Genomic DNA, 18,244 nt, shown 5'->3' on the forward strand with positions numbered 1-18,244 from the left:
CACCCAATCCCTTGATCAATATTTATTGTCCTCGTTATGATGAGGCAGCGAAAAATGTGATCTTGAAAGATGAGCACTTTCCATCTGATCTTCCAGGTTTCGGTGTGAATGTGATTCCTCCCTGGTCCAACGAAATCGGCTACATGAAGCATGGTAGCAGTGGAAAAGATCCTTGCATCAATGGTGATACTGACAAATTAATGAGTAGTGGAAAGCAACCTTCCATCAGTGGTGACACAGTGAAAATAATATCATCTTTTTTCCCGGGTGATTCATACCGCTTTGATCCTATTGAGATTTGCAATGCTGTACACTTCGATTCTGATTCTGATTGTACCAGTACTGCGAGGACTCGTCATCCTCAAAAAAGGTACAAGGCAGTTAAGGAGTGTGCTGCGTGCGAATATGTGGGTGGTCAAGAACATTGTGATTGGATGAATCGTGCTACAGGTCAAGCAAAACAGGAAGTCATCCCCAAAGATATGCATAATGCAAAATCACCATCCGATGATGCTTATGGTAAGAAGAGTTGAACCTATTTGGGAATGGATGTTATATTATGCTATTAGTATTCACGTATGTCTAGTGCAATGCAAGATATCAACCTTTACAAAACAAATCTCTAGTCTTTTGCTCTATGTGAACATTCATACTCAGGTTGTACCTCCGTACAACATATGGATGTTTATCTTATGAACCTATGCAGTTGGTAACTATATAGACCGCTATGTTATTTTTGTTTCTGTATGGATGGTTTCTGGAATCAATATCATGTATGACTACTCTATGCATTTTGCAATTATAATAATGTCTACTAGTTTGATTTATACGTATTCAGCTACAGTTGCGCTAATTAAATAGCATGACAGAAAAACAAAGAAATCCGAAGACAAAATATATAGTGAAGTAATGCTTACATCTTCCAGAGCAGATGAATGGTTAGAAACTTCAAAGTTTACAGGACAAAACGTTGGTTGCGAATTTCCTTCAAGATCCCCAGCTATACCATGTAGAGCTTTAATAGTAGAACCAAACATGTTTTTAAGCTTTCCTAATCTTCCTCGTAGTTCTTCAATAGCTTTCAAAATTAAGCCAAATAATGAAGTTGTATATAGACTGACAATTCAATCTCAGGAATGCATGCAAAGACAATCATCTTCTTATCTAGACTTTACCTCCGCCATCGTTGATACAAAGGACTGCATGTCCTCTTCCATATATTTAAATTGCTGCTCCTGTTGTGTCACTGCAAATGCCACAATGTTATGCAAGACTTCAAGGTGCTGAGTTAATGTGGACTGAAATTTCTTGACTAGTATTCGGTTTCCATCTTCAATTTTGTCATTCCACTCTACAAAACCATCCATGGTCATAAAATCAAATAACCCGAAGTTGTGAGGGAGATCTGATGCAGCATTCTCTAGCTCTGCTCTAATTAGCTCAAATGCACACCGAACGAGTGATTTCTTTGAAAGTTAACAATGGAATAATAGTAAGAAAAGGGCATTTAAATGTACCTTCCAGCTTTAAATTAATATATGCATAAATATAAACATGAACTAGTGTAGAATAATCCCGAATGTCGACTGTATAACTTTAAAGTAAGATGAAATGGAGAGAATCTATCTATGGTCTAAAAATGCAGATGGTGGCACGAAAATTTGTTTTAGTAGCCAACTTTGCTCACCCAATTGGAGGAGATTCACTATCAGAAATTCCTTATCTTTCATGGTCGCATTTGCTTGTCAACGCTTGTCCTCAAGATTATATAGTGCATGTCCAGTTTCCTCAAGCATTATCTGAATATAAAGTGTTTAATTATCTCAGAACAAGAGCAGAAAGAACAAAATGAGACTCTGTAAGTCCATATTACAAATGTATTACCTCAGTTTTTCCAAGTTTATCATTCAATTGTACAGCCAAAAGTTGTTGACAACTGTAAAGTTCCTGAAGCTCCAGCAATTGCTGCTCTTAGGCCAATGTAACGTTTATATTAGTTCCCACCTTGTAGTCAATATTATTCAAAACGAAAGGAATGAAATCTTGACGGAGATACCTTGTCTTTTGAATCATAATAAAGTTCAATCCGCTCTATCTTTTCAGCCATTGCATACAGTAAATAAAGAGTTAATGAAGTTAATAACCAGTCAATTGTGAATGTAGGAAAAGCAGTCCATAATTCATTTAAATGACAAGAATAAGACCTTCTTCTCTGCTTCTTCACTAACATAACGATCTCATGGTATATATATTCCATTCTTCTCTCTGGCAGCATATACCTCTGCATGAACATAACAAACATGTCATACAATTTAGCTTGCAGCAAAGTAACACTAAAGAATCATTAAATAACCTGTCAAACAAAAAAAAAAAAATCTCTGGCCAGAGAGATTGAGAGCACATCAACGCTGGAATCAGTTAATAACCTTGCTTGAACATACGATCAATCTCAGAATACAAATCGTTGATCAAAGCAGACTTCATCATTTTTTGATTGACCTGAAACATTAACCAACAACAAACCATAACAAGAGTTAGAATGAAAGACATTTGAACTATATAATTTGTGAGAACAGGGATGGTGCAAACTTTTCACCTCTGGTTTGTTCTTTATATTTTTGGCACGGTGTGCATAGTCGAACGTGTTGAGTGTTTCTTCCAAACACTACATGAAGTTGCCACTTAAAGACACCAATTAAATATATTGCATATAATACGAAATCAAAAAACTAATAGTCAGGGCAACGCTTGGTTCAGGAATGAATGTCAAAATGTACAAATATTTCCATATCCTACAACACTGTCAGCGAATCAATACTTCGTATAACTAGTACGTTCATCAAAAGTGAGATGCTTTTACAAGCAATCTTCAAAGTCTTGGGCGTCTACATCGATTCTAACTCGAACCTCATCATTATCACCAGTTGCATGTTCGACATCTTGTCCATCGCACGGATCATCATCATGTGTTGAGGACATATCAAAGAAATCACGTGGTCTTGTTTTGATTGCAACATGCCATTCTATATCTGTTGGGTCTTGTACATAGAACACTTGTAGTGCTTGTGATGCGAGAATGAATGGGTCACTTGTAGACGAAATCTTATTGAAGTTAACCAATCTAAAGCCATATCTGTCTGATTTTACTCCCTCACCTGTATTTCTGGAAGTGCCATCAAACCAGTTGCACTTGAATAATACCACTGTCCGTTCCATATGGTACTTGATTTCAAATACATCTGTTAGAACCCCATAGTAGTCTACCAAACCGGTAACAGGGTTCCGGTCACGTGGGCCAACATAACTTGGAACATTAGACTGTAGGAAAACACCATAGTTTTGGTAATTCCCATTGGATTGTGTGCCTATTACTTTGAACCTGAACCCATTACATACAAAAATCTTATATCTCCGACACCATTTACTAGGTCCATTAGCAAGCGCTACTAAGTCGTCAGTTGCCCTTGGGTCACTTGATTGTTGCAATTGATTAACCTACACAATTTACACCCACGTTCATATGCATAGTTAAGAATGGGAAGCTAAATAGGAAACCAGTATACGCAAAATCAACTTATTCCGTACTAACATGTTTTTCAAACCAATCTGGGAAGGATTTAATAGCTTCTTTCTCTGCTTGTAGCATGGTTACACGCCTCCCTCGAGTTTTTTGAGCATTCTCCACGTAACTTCTGTATGTGAAAATAAAGTCATTCTCACTGTGTATAACCAAAAGGAGAGATTCAGAAGTTGGTGCCATTTAACTGCAATATATAAGATTTAAGTGTAATCACCTCCTATATGCCATTGACTTATCACAATTGGCTAAAACATACGATCGTGCAATCTCCCAATCGTGGTTGTCAAGATGATAATCTTCCCGCATACCAAGTGAATGCCCGGTGGCACAAAATATGTCAAAGTCACCCTCATAGTCAGGACGAATTCTATCTGCATTTCGGCTTGGACGGTTCAAACGTGTCTCCACGCCTTCGAAATACATCGCACAAAAAGACAAGCACTCCTCAGCCAGATATCCTTGGGTCATGCTTCCCTCTGGTCGATTTTTATTTCGAACATACTTCTTCAACGTCAGCAAGAACCTAATTTAAATAGGACAACATCAAATTTGTTGTTCTAAATTGTATGATGCACAAATGTAATAACCATACAAATATATTAAAAGTTAAGGAATACCTCTCAATTGGGTACATCCATCTGTAGTGCACCGGACCTGCAAGTGCAGCTTCCTCGGCAAGATGTATTGTGAGGTGAAGACTGACGACAAAGAATGCAGGCGGTAATATCCTTTCCAATTGGCATAGGATCATAACTATTTTGGGTGTGAGTTTGCGAAAGCATTCCACTGACCCTTTTTTAGTACACAAATGTCTGAAGAATGCACTTAGTTCCAATAATATCTGTGCAGTCGCAGTTGGGAGGCATTTACGTATGGCAATTGGAAGGAATTGCTGCATTAAAACATGCCAATCATGACTTTTAAGTCCCCTTATGATCTTTTCCTTTGTATGCACAAGTCGTGAGATATTGGACGAGTAATTGTCAGGCACTTGTATTGAGGCTAAAACCTTGCAAAACAATTCCTTCTCTAATGGTTTCATAGTATATACACCGGGAGGCATCTTTGGCTTTCCATTAACAAATTTTCTGTGCAACTCCGGTTTCATGCCCATCAATTCCAGATCCAACCTTGCATTCAAGTTATCCTTGCTTTTCCCAACAATACCCAGCAGAGTTGCAACCAAACTTTCAGTGACATTTTTTTCAATGTGCATGACATCAAGGCAATGTCGAAGCACAAGATGTTCCCAATACGGCAACTTGAAGAAAATACTATGTTTCTTCCATGGCCCAACTGTTGCTCTAGGTAGTGGTCTTTTTTCTCCAACCACTTTCCGTGGGGTCTTACCATATTTGAACCGTAAAATGGACAACTGTCGACGACATTCACATCCGGTCAAGGGGTAAGGTGCTTGCTCTCTCTCGTCAGAAAGATTAAAGGCTTTCCTCTGTCGACGAAAAACATGTGACATGGGCAAGAAACGACGGTGACCCATATAACAATATTTCCTACCCTTTTTTAGATATGTCGACTCAGTCTTGTAGTTGCAACAAGGACATGCTAATTTCCCATGTGTGCTCCAACCGGACAAGTTCCCATAGGCGGGGAAGTCGCTAATAGTCCATAAAATAGCTGCTCGTAAGGTGAAGGTCTCTTGCCTAAATGTATCATAAGTGGGAACCCCTGAGGTCCACAATACTTTCAGCTCGTCTATTAATGGTTCAAGGTATATGTCAATATCATTTCCCGGAGATTCTTTTCCCGGTATTAACAAAGCCATCAATATGAACGGTGCTTTCATACACAACCAAGGTGGTAAATTGTAGACAGTCAACAATACTGGCCAGATGCTATAGTCGGAGCTGCATTTTCCGAAGGGGTTGAATCCGTCACTTGCCAACCCAAGACGTACATTGCGCATTTCATCACCAAATGTTGGAAATTTCAAATCTAATTGCTTCCATGCAAAGGAATCAGCTGGATGTCTTAAGAAGCCATCCTCGGGGCGAGAAAGCCCATGCCAACACATATCTTCATTGGTGTGTCGAGACATGTAAAGCCTTTGTAAGCGAGGTGTAATAGGAAAATATCTTAGCACCTTCCGAGGTATTCTCTTTTTACTGCTTCGTGCTGTCTCATCAACCTCGGTTGTATATCTGGACACACCACATGTATGACAAGCATCTAAACCACTGTTATGTTTCCAATACAACATGCAGTCATTTTCACATGCATGGATCTTTTGGTGAGGCAACATGAAATTTTTCAGCAATCCCTTTGTACTCATCACGTTATTTGGTAAAGAATGACCATTTGGGAGTATATGTTTCAAAAGCTGAAGATTAGCTTGCACTGCACTTTCGCTGCACCCATATAAGCACTTGTTTTGAAATACTCGTATTAGGAAGTCCATTTTCTTCATACCACAACCCGGATATAATTCTGCGTTGCCGTCTTGCACCATGGCTTCAAACTTACGTGCATATGCAGGTATCACAGTTTCCTGCCCGCTGTGATTATTAATAGGCATGCCACCCATTACACTGGGACCAGAGAAAATATCTTCAAGCAATGGGCCTAGTTCACAATAAGGATTAGTAACAGTAGCACTTTGTTGTGCAGCTTGGCTACTTGGAATAGGGTCACCAAATGTCTCTCCATGCCATACCCACGAGCCTTCCAAGTATGAACGGTCCATACCTTCAACAATTAGATGTGCTTCAACTTCATTCTTACTCAACCAGAACATATTCAAGCATTTAGCACATGGACATTTAATGTTGCCATCAAGAGAAGAAACTTGCAATGAGTTTGAGATAAATTTTGCTAGCCCTGTTCTGTAATCCTCTGTAAACGGATTCAAATTGGCCCAACTTTTGTCCATCATTACTAAATATAATCAATAGTTTGCAGAATTGGAACAATAAGGTGCCTAAAAATGAATGCACCCACCCTCTCTGTCTGTGTCTCTTTCCTTGTAATTGCGCACCCAAACCCTATGGAAAATCCAACAGTCAGAAAAGGAATTGAATGGGAAATCCAACAGTGAGATAAGGAATTCTAACCTATATTCATATTAGAGATAAGCATAAATGTAGGAAAAGATTTATAACATATTCGAAAAGTGTAGAGAAATGAGTACCTATGCATGTATAGCACATTTTATCAAAATGGTTGAAGAACCATTTTAATGAAAACAGAAAGGAATATGCAATTTTTAACACCTCAACCACCATTATCACTTTTACACCCTGTTGTGGTTTCATAAGCTTCTCATTTTCTTAGTATGAAGCTCTCTTTGTGGGCCAAAATTATAATAATAATAACAATACTAATTCAAACAGTAATGGAGATTACCAAGGAAATGAGTTTTAGGTTCTGAATGGTTTACTAATTCGCATCCATTTGGTGTGAAGACTTTCTTTGTTTCATGTTAGGTGACGCACAAAATCTCACAAATGGTGGTTCGACAACTGACCTTGCTCCTAACAAACTGCAAGAACAGAAATTAAATCATATGAAAATAGTAAAAAATTATTCTTTCATCGTAAGTCATAAGGCTCGAAATTTTCTATCAAACTAATTCAGAACCTCAAACAGAAAACAAAACTTCAACATTCACAGTAACAACCCTGAACAATGAACGAAACATTAAACTGAAATCAAATCATGTCATACCTTTTCAGGTGATGCCCCTATCAGGACATCAGATAATGTACCTAAAAATGGACTGAAAAGTGGCAATGAGAAGAAAACCAAGCAATAAATAGAAGCAAATACTTCATGATAAAACTGGGTTCCAATGTACGACAAAAAATTGTAGTGCTTAGACAACTGGCTCAGGTGAGAGCACCAAAAGGGAGACCCCAACAGTCATTGATAAAGAGAATGTGTTTGTGCCAATAAAAGCCTCCTTGAAGTTAGAGAGAGATATGAAGTACTACTCTACCGCTCTTTGATTATAACTTCTAGATTTTATTAGATCATCTATGTCATCTATGGAGGAATAGACCATATGAGTTTGCTCACCCCCCGCAAGTGGTTAAAAAAAACAATGCAGGCTCAAGCTAAAGATGTCTGCATCTGCTAAACAAAGAAGTCAATGCCTACAAGTAGTTAGTAGGCAAACCTGGAATATGAAGACTCAGACTGTCAAACAGAACCATTACAGATGCTTACTTTGACCTTAAGCTGGTTCTTTACATATAAGATGGTAGTAATACCTTTTCATGGAACACGAACACACTGAAAAAAATATATCCAAAATTAGAGTGTGTTGTTTTTAGCAGGTGCTTCTAAAATTTTACAGTATGATTGTCGGACGGCCATGTGATATTATGTTTATATTTCATATAAATAATACATATCTAATTAATGTATATCAACTGTTATTCACTCATAATTTAGCTAATGAATATGCGTAACTATGTGACTGAAGAAAGACACAGCTCTTTAGTAAAGATGTGTCCAGCAACCCATGGGATTATGGAATGTTAATCCATCACTCTTGGAGAGCGGTGGAAAAGCTCTAACAAGGGAAAATCGCATAGTTATATCTATTGACGAGACAAAATGAATGCACGTAGGTAAACAGCAGGGAGTTGTCCAACAGAGGTAATGTCGCTTCCTCGTCCACTAATAATAACATCGTTTTGAAGGTGTAGACCACATAATGAAGTATGGAATGTAGCTTAACTATTAGTTCTCATGCAGTGGTAGTAGGTATCAGCTAAAAAGCATACCAAAACTTAAAAACAGACAAATTATCATATGCAAGTTCGTTCATAGCCATGTTTCAATAAGCCACTTTCTCTACCAAAGTCTTTTTTTGTGTTTATGATGTTTACAGAACATACACAGAAAATGCGATATCCGTATAGCATAAGCTTAACCAACAGTGGAACTTTACATTGACATTTCTACTTATATCCCTTTTCTTTTAGTTTGTACAAGCTGTAAGGATATTAGTTTGTAAAAAAAACGTAGTTGCGATTGCCTAACTCGTCCTTTCGTTCAAACAGTAAACGAATTCATATATTTATATAACAAGAAATGAACACCTAGCTTATATCTCCAAGAACAATAATAAGCTTAAACCCTATATGGTTTGCAGTTTGATCCAACTTGAACAGATAGAAGAAGCACTTCAAACCCAACCTTTAAAAACTCCAAAGATTCGAAGACTTAATAAACAAATTGAAAAGTTAGATCTTAAAAATGCTGAAATTAAATATAAGAAACACAAAATTACCTGTTTTTACTCCCTAAAAGCAATTCAAGGTGATGCAGCCCCAAATTAATTGTAAGAAACCCAAGCGAACATAAATAATGAACCGAGCAGCTTAATCTGATGAGAAATTGAAAGGGCGATGTATGAGAAGCAGATAACCAGCATCGCGGGAGTGGAGCTTCCGCTGCCCACGCCCGTCGCCAACTAAACGAGGCTGCTCACAGTCTTGACAGCTACGCCCTGTCCGCATCGTGGGAGTGCAACTGGTTCACGGAACTACCCGACTTCATCATCGATGCAATAATGGCCGAGAGATGCGATTAGGGTCCAACGCTCTGTCCTTCTATGGGTTTTGGCCTCTCTATCTCCCTTTAGTAAGTCATCATAGGTTTTGAGAACCAATCAATATATATCCCTGCTTTGAAAACCAAAAAATTAACCAGCACCAGGTCCGAACAAAATAATAATGAAATAAAAAAGTAGAAGAAAAGTAAATTTAAGAAATAAAGTTAGCTAACTGACACCAATATTGGTGGCTGATTTTTTAAGGCCACTGATATCAGTGGAATCCCATTGTTAAGCCACCAAAAAATAGTAAGAGTAGCAACTTTATATCCATGGCCACCAATTGCAAAGGGTGGGCAAAAAATGGTGTGTAATGAGCATATTTCTAGTAGTGTGGGGTGAATTAAACACACTTCACAATTAAATCAATCTCTCTTCTCCCTAAAGCCTGCCGCACCCCTCTTTCTCTAACCATAGATCGCTCAATCAAATAGGCCTACAACACGTTATTAGCACGTTCTTGCCAGAAGCTGAGGAATTGACACATCATAGGAGGAGGCTATCATCCACCACATTTAAAGGCCTATTAGTTTTCTGCTAATCAGGTACGCTTAAAATAAAGGAAGATATTTGAAACGTCCACGAAGCATGAAAACATTCCCCATAATGCATGAACCCCTCTATGTTTATATTTTTCCTTTCAATAAATATATTGTATATGTTCATATATTTTCCAATATATATATATATATTTGTTTCATGCATCGCACAATTAAATTGTTATGTGGAATTTGTGAGTCAAAATATAAAATTAAATTAGAAGCAAATTTGGGTTTTTCTGAAACCCTAGGTTTGAAAATTGGGTATGTTTTTAGTCTTACCGTGGGATGGCATCACCTTGATGCCCTTGGACTACCTGCGCAGCCCCTGTAGGGCTTATTGCTTCACAACCACGGGCCTGCAGCCCTAGTTTCTGGTCCACAGCCCGCAAGTCTAGCTTGCTAGGCCCCTTATGTCACGGCCTGCATCATCAGCAGCCAGCCTATGCGTTGGGCTTAGCTTCCCATGCCCAAGACCCAGGTCCCTGCCTTCGCTGGGCCTTTCCACGTGCTCACCCACAAGCCAGCGTGTGTTGGGTTTGTTTCCATGCCCCCTTCACGGTCCAATTTCGAAACCCAGCTTGCGGCTAGGGTTTCTTCCCTTCACCATGGCCTGCAAACCACGCCAAGGTCCCTTTTTTGGACCTTGCCTTATATTTAAGGCACCCAACCTGTGCCCTATTACCCACGGCACTAAGCCCATATTATTTTTAGGGCTCTACTTTCAATCCAATAATATTATTTTAATATTATTTAGCTTCTACAATCGACCCTGTATGGCCTGATTTATTGAATTAATTACAAGTGACCTGCAATCCATTAATCTGATAATGAATCCAAAATTATTGACCTAAAGATCACTTTTGGACATTAACGATTCAATAATTTATTTTTATACTTTGAACCGTCACATACTTTCATAGTAACGAAACTCTCACACTTGAGTTCCCAAAGAAACTCAAATCCACTATACTTAAATCAGCATATTGCATTCTGTGTTTCTTGCAGGAACCTCTCATTATGAACTAATTGTTCATAAAAACTAAATTGAACCTATAGTGTCAAATTTAGTGCCTTTGAAACTTGAAGTTTTCATTCAAAACATACCACATGAAACTCGTAGTTTTCATGCATAAATTAAACCACTACATGTCTATAGAACCTGTATATTCTACGATATATGTCTATGACTTACCATATGACTAATCATGTTTTCTCCCTCCATTTTAGGGACATGTCGAACTTGAACAAGCTCAATTTCTCCGCTCTAGAAGTATTTGGAAGAAACTATCTGAAGTGGGTTCAAGACGTGAAGCTCCATCTCACTGCAAAGGGCATTAGAGCCACCATCAAGACACCTATCGCCGACAAACCTGTTAACAAATCTCAGAATGTTATTGCAATGATCTTCATTTGAAGACATATCCATGATGCACTGCAGACTGAGTATCTCGCTGAGGAGGATCCACACACCTTCTGGCTTGCTCTGGTCGATCGTTTCGATCACCAGAAAGACATATACTTGCTTAAAGCAAGACACGACTGGCAGTATCTTCGCTTCCAAGACTTTAAGTCCGTGAATGAATACAACTCTGAAGTTTGTAAAATTTGTTCTTTGTTGAAATTCTGCAAAGTGGAACTCACCGAATCAGATCTCTTGGAGAAGACCTATTCGACCTTCCATGCCACCAATATTGTCCTGCAGCAACAATATAGGGCACATAAATTCACCAAGTTTTTGGATTTGATATCTGTTTTACTTCTTGCTGAAAAGCAGAACCAGTTTTTGATGAAGAATCATCAAGCTCGACCTACTGGCTTGAACGCTACACCTAAAACGCATACGACCAATTCTAGCAGCCATAAACAACGAAAGAATCGTCGTGGCCGTGGCAATGGCCGGCAAGCCCAACCACGGGCCCAAGGTCAACAAAGTGCCGCACTTAAGGGAATAATTACGACCTAGCAACGTCCACCACTTGCCTCTAAGGTCCCGAACTTCAAGAACATGGGCAAAGCTCCCGTTTAGGCTGCTTCTACTGAACTGGACATGTGTTATCATTGTGGATCAAAGGATTATTGGTCACGTGTATGCCGAACTTCCCCTAAGGCCATTGCCAAGTATCATTCCCGTCGTGAGTCTAACTTTGCACATGTGGATCATTCGGAAGATGCAACTACATCCATGAAGACATTGGACTTTCAGGAGGCATCATCGCCTATGAATGAATAAATTAGACATGTTTTTAGGGTGTTTACCCCTAGTGGCCGAACCCACTAGGAGTGGCCGGCCCTACCCCCCTAATTTGCTAGGTTTATGGTTTAATTTTGAACAACTTTTCTAAGTATTTGGAATAATTTGTTTGGTTTTGGTTTGTTTTGAATTATGGATTGTTATTTGAATGGATATTATTCTCTCGAATTGCTTAATTGAATGAATAGACTTATAATTATGCATGTGACAAATTCAATCAATTTATTTCAAGGTATGTCTAGTGGGGAAGTTAGTTGTCTGGCAGATAGTGCAACTACACACACCATTTTGCGTGAACGACACTATTTTACTAACTTAATACCCAAGAAAGCTCATTTGACAACTCTCTCAGGCTTATCCAACTTGATTGAATGATACGAAAAGGCACGTATCATGTTGTCTAATGGTACAATTCTGACCATTAAGGAGGCACTATATTCTCCACGTTCCGGAAGAACATTGTTGATTTTTAGAGATATTCGAGATAATAAATATCATCTTCAAACCACTGAAGATCATGATTTAGAATTTCTTTGTATCACTTCATACAAATATGGCTAGAAGCATATTCACGAGAAGTTGGAATGCTTGCCAAGTGGGTTGTACATCATAACCATTCGCGGCATAGAAGCCCACAGTGTGGTCGGCCCTATGCCTGAGTTCCAGGACACTTTGTTGCTTTGGCATGACCGTTTGGGACATCCTGGATGTGACAATATGTGTCGTATCCTCAAATGTTCTCACGGGCATAAGTTACATCCCTATGTTGGAGTTCCGCCATGCGAAGCGTGTTCTTTAGGGAAGTTGAATATTCAACCCTCCTATACAAAGATTATTCACGACCCCCCTAACTTTCTTCAGAGCATTCAAGGGGATATTTGTGGACCTATCTAACCAACCTGCGGGCCATTTAAATATTTTATGGTGTTGGTTGATGCATTGACAAGATGGTCACATGTTTGCTTGTTGTCCACAGGTAACGCTGTGTTTGCTAAACTCCTGGCTCAAATCATTTAGCTAAGGGCTCACCATCCTGATTATCCGATTAAGTCGATTCGACTGGATAACTCCGGAGAGTTTACGTCACAGACTTTTGACGATTATTGCATGTCAATAGGGATTAATGTGGAACATCATGTGCCCCATGTTCACACCCAAAATGGCCTGGCAGAACCTTTCATAAAGCGCATTCAATTGATAGCTCGGACTTTGGTTATGAGAACCAAACTGCCGGTATCTACTTGAGGTTATGCAATATTGCACGCAGCTATGTTGGTCCGCCTGAGGCCCACTGCTACCCAACCACTTTCACTGTTACAGTGGGTCACTGGATACAAGCTTGAAGTCTCGCATTTACAGGTGTTTGGGTGCGCATTTACGGGTATAAGGGTGTTTACGTACCAAAATGGGTCCTCAGAGAAAAATGGGAATCTATGTCGGTTATGATATGCCATCAATTGTTCGATACTTAGAACCCTTGATAGGAAATCTCTTTACCGTACGTTTTGCGGATTGTCACTTTGATGAGACAGTCTTCCTATTGTTAGGAGGAGATAAACATGCTAACGTTCTCGTAGAACGCTGCGAATTGTCGTGCTATGCTCCCACTATGTCTTATTTAGATCCCCGCACTGCCCAGTATGAAACTGAGGTACGATGAATTATAGATCTTTAGAGCATTGTTCAAAGCATGCCGGATGCTTTTAATGATCTAGCAAAGGTGACAAGATCACATATACTTGCTGCAAACACACCTGCAAGGATAGATGAACCCCGCGTACGTCAACAACCCGCCTGGGAAGGCTGGACCGTCCCCGAAGGTGGGGAGGCCACACCTTCCACACGGTAAGGTATATAAGCGGCTAGCCAATCATCTGCTCCAACCTTGAAGCGTGGCAGACCCCTTGGTTCAAAAAATTCACAACCCCGGAAGAGGAAAATGGCACAAACTAGTAACCCTAGTTTGAATCCGACCATCGCTTACTTATCTATTCCAACGCATGAGGTTATTCTAGATTACGGTGATGCTTCAAAAGAAACATGCCGGCCTCCCAAAAATCGTGTGATTTCAGTCCACTACACAGTATTGGATGAAGTTTGGAATAGGAATGAGATGATCGTCGACGATGTATTCTCATACTCAATAGCTACTGACATCATGCTTAGCGATGACATTGAACCACATTCTGTCGATGAGTGCCGACGTAGAACCGATTGGTTAAATTGGAAACAAGCAATCCAGGTCGAACTCGATTCGCTCGTGAAATGTAAAGTGTTTGGACCTATCGTCCCTACATCACCATGCGTGAAGCCTATTGGCTACAAATGGGTTTTCGTGAAGAAGCGTAATGAGAAGAATGAAATAGTGCGATACAAAGCATGCCTCGTAACGCAAGGCTTCTCTCAACGCCCTAAGATTGATAACGAGGAGACGTATTCCCCCGTAATGGACGTTATAACGTTCCACTACCTAATTAGTTTGGTAGTTTCTGAAAAACTGAATGTGCAACTTATGAACATGGTAACCGCGTATCTCTATGGGGATCTAGATACGGAAATCTATATGAAATTTCCAAAATGACTTCCATTGACTGGCTCAAATAGTTCTAGACCACGGAACTCTCTATCAATTAGGTTGAGGAGGTCACTCTACGGATTGAAACAACCCGGGTGAATGTGGTATAACCGTCTGAGTGAATATTTGACAAGGCAAGGTTAAGTGAACAATGAACTATGCCCATGCGTGTTTATAAAGAAGTTACATTCCAGATTTGCAATCGTTGCAGTTTATGTCGATGACATGAACCTCGTTGGAACTCCCACAGAGCTTGAGGAAATTGCTGCACACCTGAAATCGGAATTTGAGATGAAGGATCTTGGGAAAACTTGATATTGTCTCGGCCTGGAGATCGAGCATTGTTCGGATGGAATCCTGGTACATCAATCGAACTACACCCAAAAGATGTTGCATCGTTTTAATGAGGATAAAGCGAAGCCTTCGAGTACACCTATGGTCGTTCGGACTCTAGATGATAAACGAGATCCCTTCCGTCCAAAGGAGGATAATTTTTGGAACCCGAAGTTCCTTACCTAAGTGCAATTGGGGCTTTCTTGTACTTGACTCAGTGCACTAGACCCGACATCTCATTCGCTGTGAATTTATTGGCTAGATATAACAATGCGCCCACACACAAACACTGAAATGGTGTTAATGACATTTTCCGCTACCTCAATGGGTACTACAGATTTGGGATTGTTCTATACCTGCGAATCTCCGAATATTGCCGCCCCCTATAACTCTCAAATTGATTCTTGCCTTGTTGGTTACGCAGATGCTCGATAACTGTCTGACCCATATAGAGCACGTTCTTAAACAGGTTATGTCTTTACTATTGGAGACACCACTATATCTTGGAGGTCTACCAAGCAAATGCTAGTTGCGACTTCGTCTAACCATACTGAGATTCTCGCCCTGCATGAAGCATCGCGTGAGTGTTTTTGGCTGAGAGAAGTTATGAGACATATTCGAAGCACTAGTGGTTTTACATTAGTCATTGACTTTCCTACAACGATCTTTGAAGAGAATGCAGCATGTATCGAGCAGCTCAAGAAGGGATACATCAAGGGAAACAACACCAAGCACATAGCGCCAAAGTTCTTTTACTCACACCAGCAGTAGCAGCATCAAAACATTGAAGTCAAGCAAATCTGTTCCCAAGACAACTTGGCCGATCTCTTTACCAAGTCATTGCTCAAGTCTACATTTTAGAAGCTCGTCCAAGGAATCGGTATGTGTAAATTATCTGAGTTGAATCGCTTGTAGTTCTCTTATTTAGAAGGTATGTCTAACTCAAGGGTAGTATCTTGAAGCATACTCACATGATCTTAAAGTACTATTTTTCCTTACGACTAGGAGCATTTTTCCCACTGGGTTTTTGCTACCTAACTAGGTTTTAATAAGGCACCCATCCTGGGATGATCATACTCCATTGAGTTCACTACCTTCGTCCAATTTGACGAGTGTTTTAGACATTATGCATATTTTCTTACTTTTCTCCTTAGTCTATGGGTTTTCCTCATTCCTTGGGTTTTACCATAGCAAGGTTTTTGTGAGTTTTTACAAATGCATACTTCAAAGTAAATTTAAGACTCGCGATCACCCGTTGTGCCGATGACTTCATCAACTATTCTACCTTATCTGCTGAAGATCTGATGCGATGGTTTGTTGAGTATTTACACACTCAAGGGGAAGTGTTGCAATCATATTTAGAATGTGAATGTGATTTTGTAAATCCTAGGGAATATGGGAATGTATCGTATATTCCTATTAGGATTAGATTACCTATTAAATGTTGTAATCCTAAAGGGAAATGTTTTACCCTTTCTACTACTATAAATAAAGGCACAATGGGGTGAATCAAACACATTTCACAATTAAATCAATCTCTCTTCTCCCCAAAGCTTGCTGCACCCCTCTCTCTCTCTCTAACCCTAGATCGCTCAATCAAATAGGCCTACAACAAATAGTAATTTTTACAAAAGTATTTTTGGATTCGTAGTTCCGTAAAATCTTTATCGTAACTCCGATTTTGTTTCCGCTTGCGCCTATGAGTTTGTACCATCGAGTACTTCAAGAATGCGGTAAAATAGTAGTTTGCACACATCACGAAAAGATGGTCAACAAAAATCAACTACCTCACCTCTAAGGGCATTTTCATCAATTCATTCTTTTAAAATTTATAAAATTGTAAAATTAGGGATGAGTTGTTACATGGACTCACAAAGATGATAAAGATGTAATACATTATTGATGAGTTTGATACCCAATTGTTTCTTGCCCCGCTCGTTATGATTTTGAATAGCTTTGTTTTGTCATTACGGTTTGATAGGATTTTTACAATCTGCAAAAGTAGGGATAAAAACAGTTAAAAATACTTGTAAGAGAATAAGGTAATTGTAGTATAAATGGCTCAAGTAAGGTTGCTCTCCACAACGATTATTTAAAACAATTTATATTAAAACCAAATCTTAATTAATTATTTAAAACCAAGTTTTGGAAAGGCTTGATTTTATGACAAAAATAATAAAAATGAATTTAATTAAAAAGTATTAAGGAAATCAACAAGATTAAAGAAACTAAAAGAAAACAATTTTTGAAAATCAAGTTGTAAAAGCACTATAGGGTTCTGTCGTCACCTTAACAATCCTACATAGTTCTTCCAATGACTTATGAATTACACATGAATATTTTGAAGGTTAGGTTTTCCTAAAGTATGTTCTACTTGGACCCCCAATATAGAACATATATCGAACATGCAATTAGTATGTGGTATTTAGAACAAATATAAACTGCAAGACTCATTAAGTTTTGTGAAAACCCTTTCAAAAACCATGTAACCCTTAAGACTTGATATTCATCCTAAATGAAATTACAATTATTAACCACAATAAGCCTTCATCAATTTTAGGAACAACCATTCAATCAAAATTAGATCAAATTACTTTTCTAAATATCTTAATGGTAGCTAAGCATCAAGACAAATAGATAGTTTCAAACACAGTGATTAATAATTCAAAACATGCATGCATAATATCATAAGTAAATTGAAAATAAGTTACATATTCTTCCTAAGGCTCGTGACTTGGCACTAGCAAAAGAGAATTAGTTACGCATAATCATAATTAAAAAGTAAAATATCATTAAGAAAAGCATTGAAAACACCTTGTAAAAGAAAGTTGAATCTTCAAAAGCTCTCTAAGCCGAGTTCTCCAAAGTAGTGCGTAGAGAACCTAATGGCTAATTAGCCTTATTTATACTACTACAGAATAAAATCCTGCTAGAAAATGCCTTCTAAAAACTAAGAAACATAATAGGTTAAAAGAAACATAATAGGTTAAGAGAAACTAGGTGACAATTTCCTAGTCAAGCATGGAGAAATCTGCCTAACCACAAAACAACCACGTTCTGTGTCTTAGACATCTCCAGAACCGGCCCAAGATGACTCTTTTAAAAGCTTAAATGTCCTGAACATATTTCCAGAAGGGCCTGCTGTCAAAAGTCACCATCTTGGATGCCCAAAAAAAAAAAGATCACTTTGACAGCACTGCGAGCTGCTTCTTTTATTTTATCGTCATAAATTAACCGCTTGGTAGCAAAATCTAAAACTTTGACACTAACAAGTTGAGAGACTTACGAACATTCTCCAATTGGAGTCACTCCAAAATTTATCCGTTTGATCACTTTTTGTTAAAGAAGAAGTCGAATGTCCTACATTGAAAATATAAATTAAAGT

The 18,244-nt window shown here is 38.7% G+C and overlaps 1 protein-coding gene across 1 annotated transcript; it reads right to left on the minus strand.

The window, feature by feature from the left end:
- Positions 1-1,745: 1,745 nt before the first annotated feature.
- LOC137734373 (uncharacterized) lies at positions 1,746-6,467 on the minus strand. The gene is made up of 7 exons (XM_068473650.1): positions 4,198-6,467; positions 3,837-4,103; positions 2,908-3,379; positions 2,597-2,665; positions 2,427-2,499; positions 1,885-1,970; positions 1,746-1,799 (listed from the first exon to the last, which is right to left on the minus strand). Exons 1-7 carry the CDS (start codon positions 6,465-6,467, stop codon positions 1,746-1,748), a joined length of 3,291 nt encoding a protein of 1,096 aa, XP_068329751.1.
- Between the last annotated feature and the right edge of the window lie 11,777 nt (positions 6,468-18,244).

Source organism: Pyrus communis, chromosome 5 (genome assembly GCF_963583255.1).
Source record: "Pyrus communis chromosome 5, drPyrComm1.1, whole genome shotgun sequence".
Taxonomy (NCBI): domain Eukaryota; kingdom Viridiplantae; phylum Streptophyta; class Magnoliopsida; order Rosales; family Rosaceae; genus Pyrus; species Pyrus communis.

Bases quoted from the DNA above. Each gene is read 5' to 3' on its own strand.
- LOC137734373 (XM_068473650.1), bottom strand. From the start codon at position 6,467: ATGGACAAAAGTTGGGCCAATTTGAATCCGTTTACAGAGGATTACAGA. The intron at 4,104-4,197 runs GTATTCCTTAAC...TATTTAAATTAG, and splicing joins TGGATGTACCCAATTGAGAG to GTTCTTGCTGACGTTGAAGA. The intron at 1,800-1,884 runs GTAATACATTTG...CTTTATATTCAG, and splicing joins ATAAACTTGGAAAAACTGAG to ATAATGCTTGAGGAAACTGG.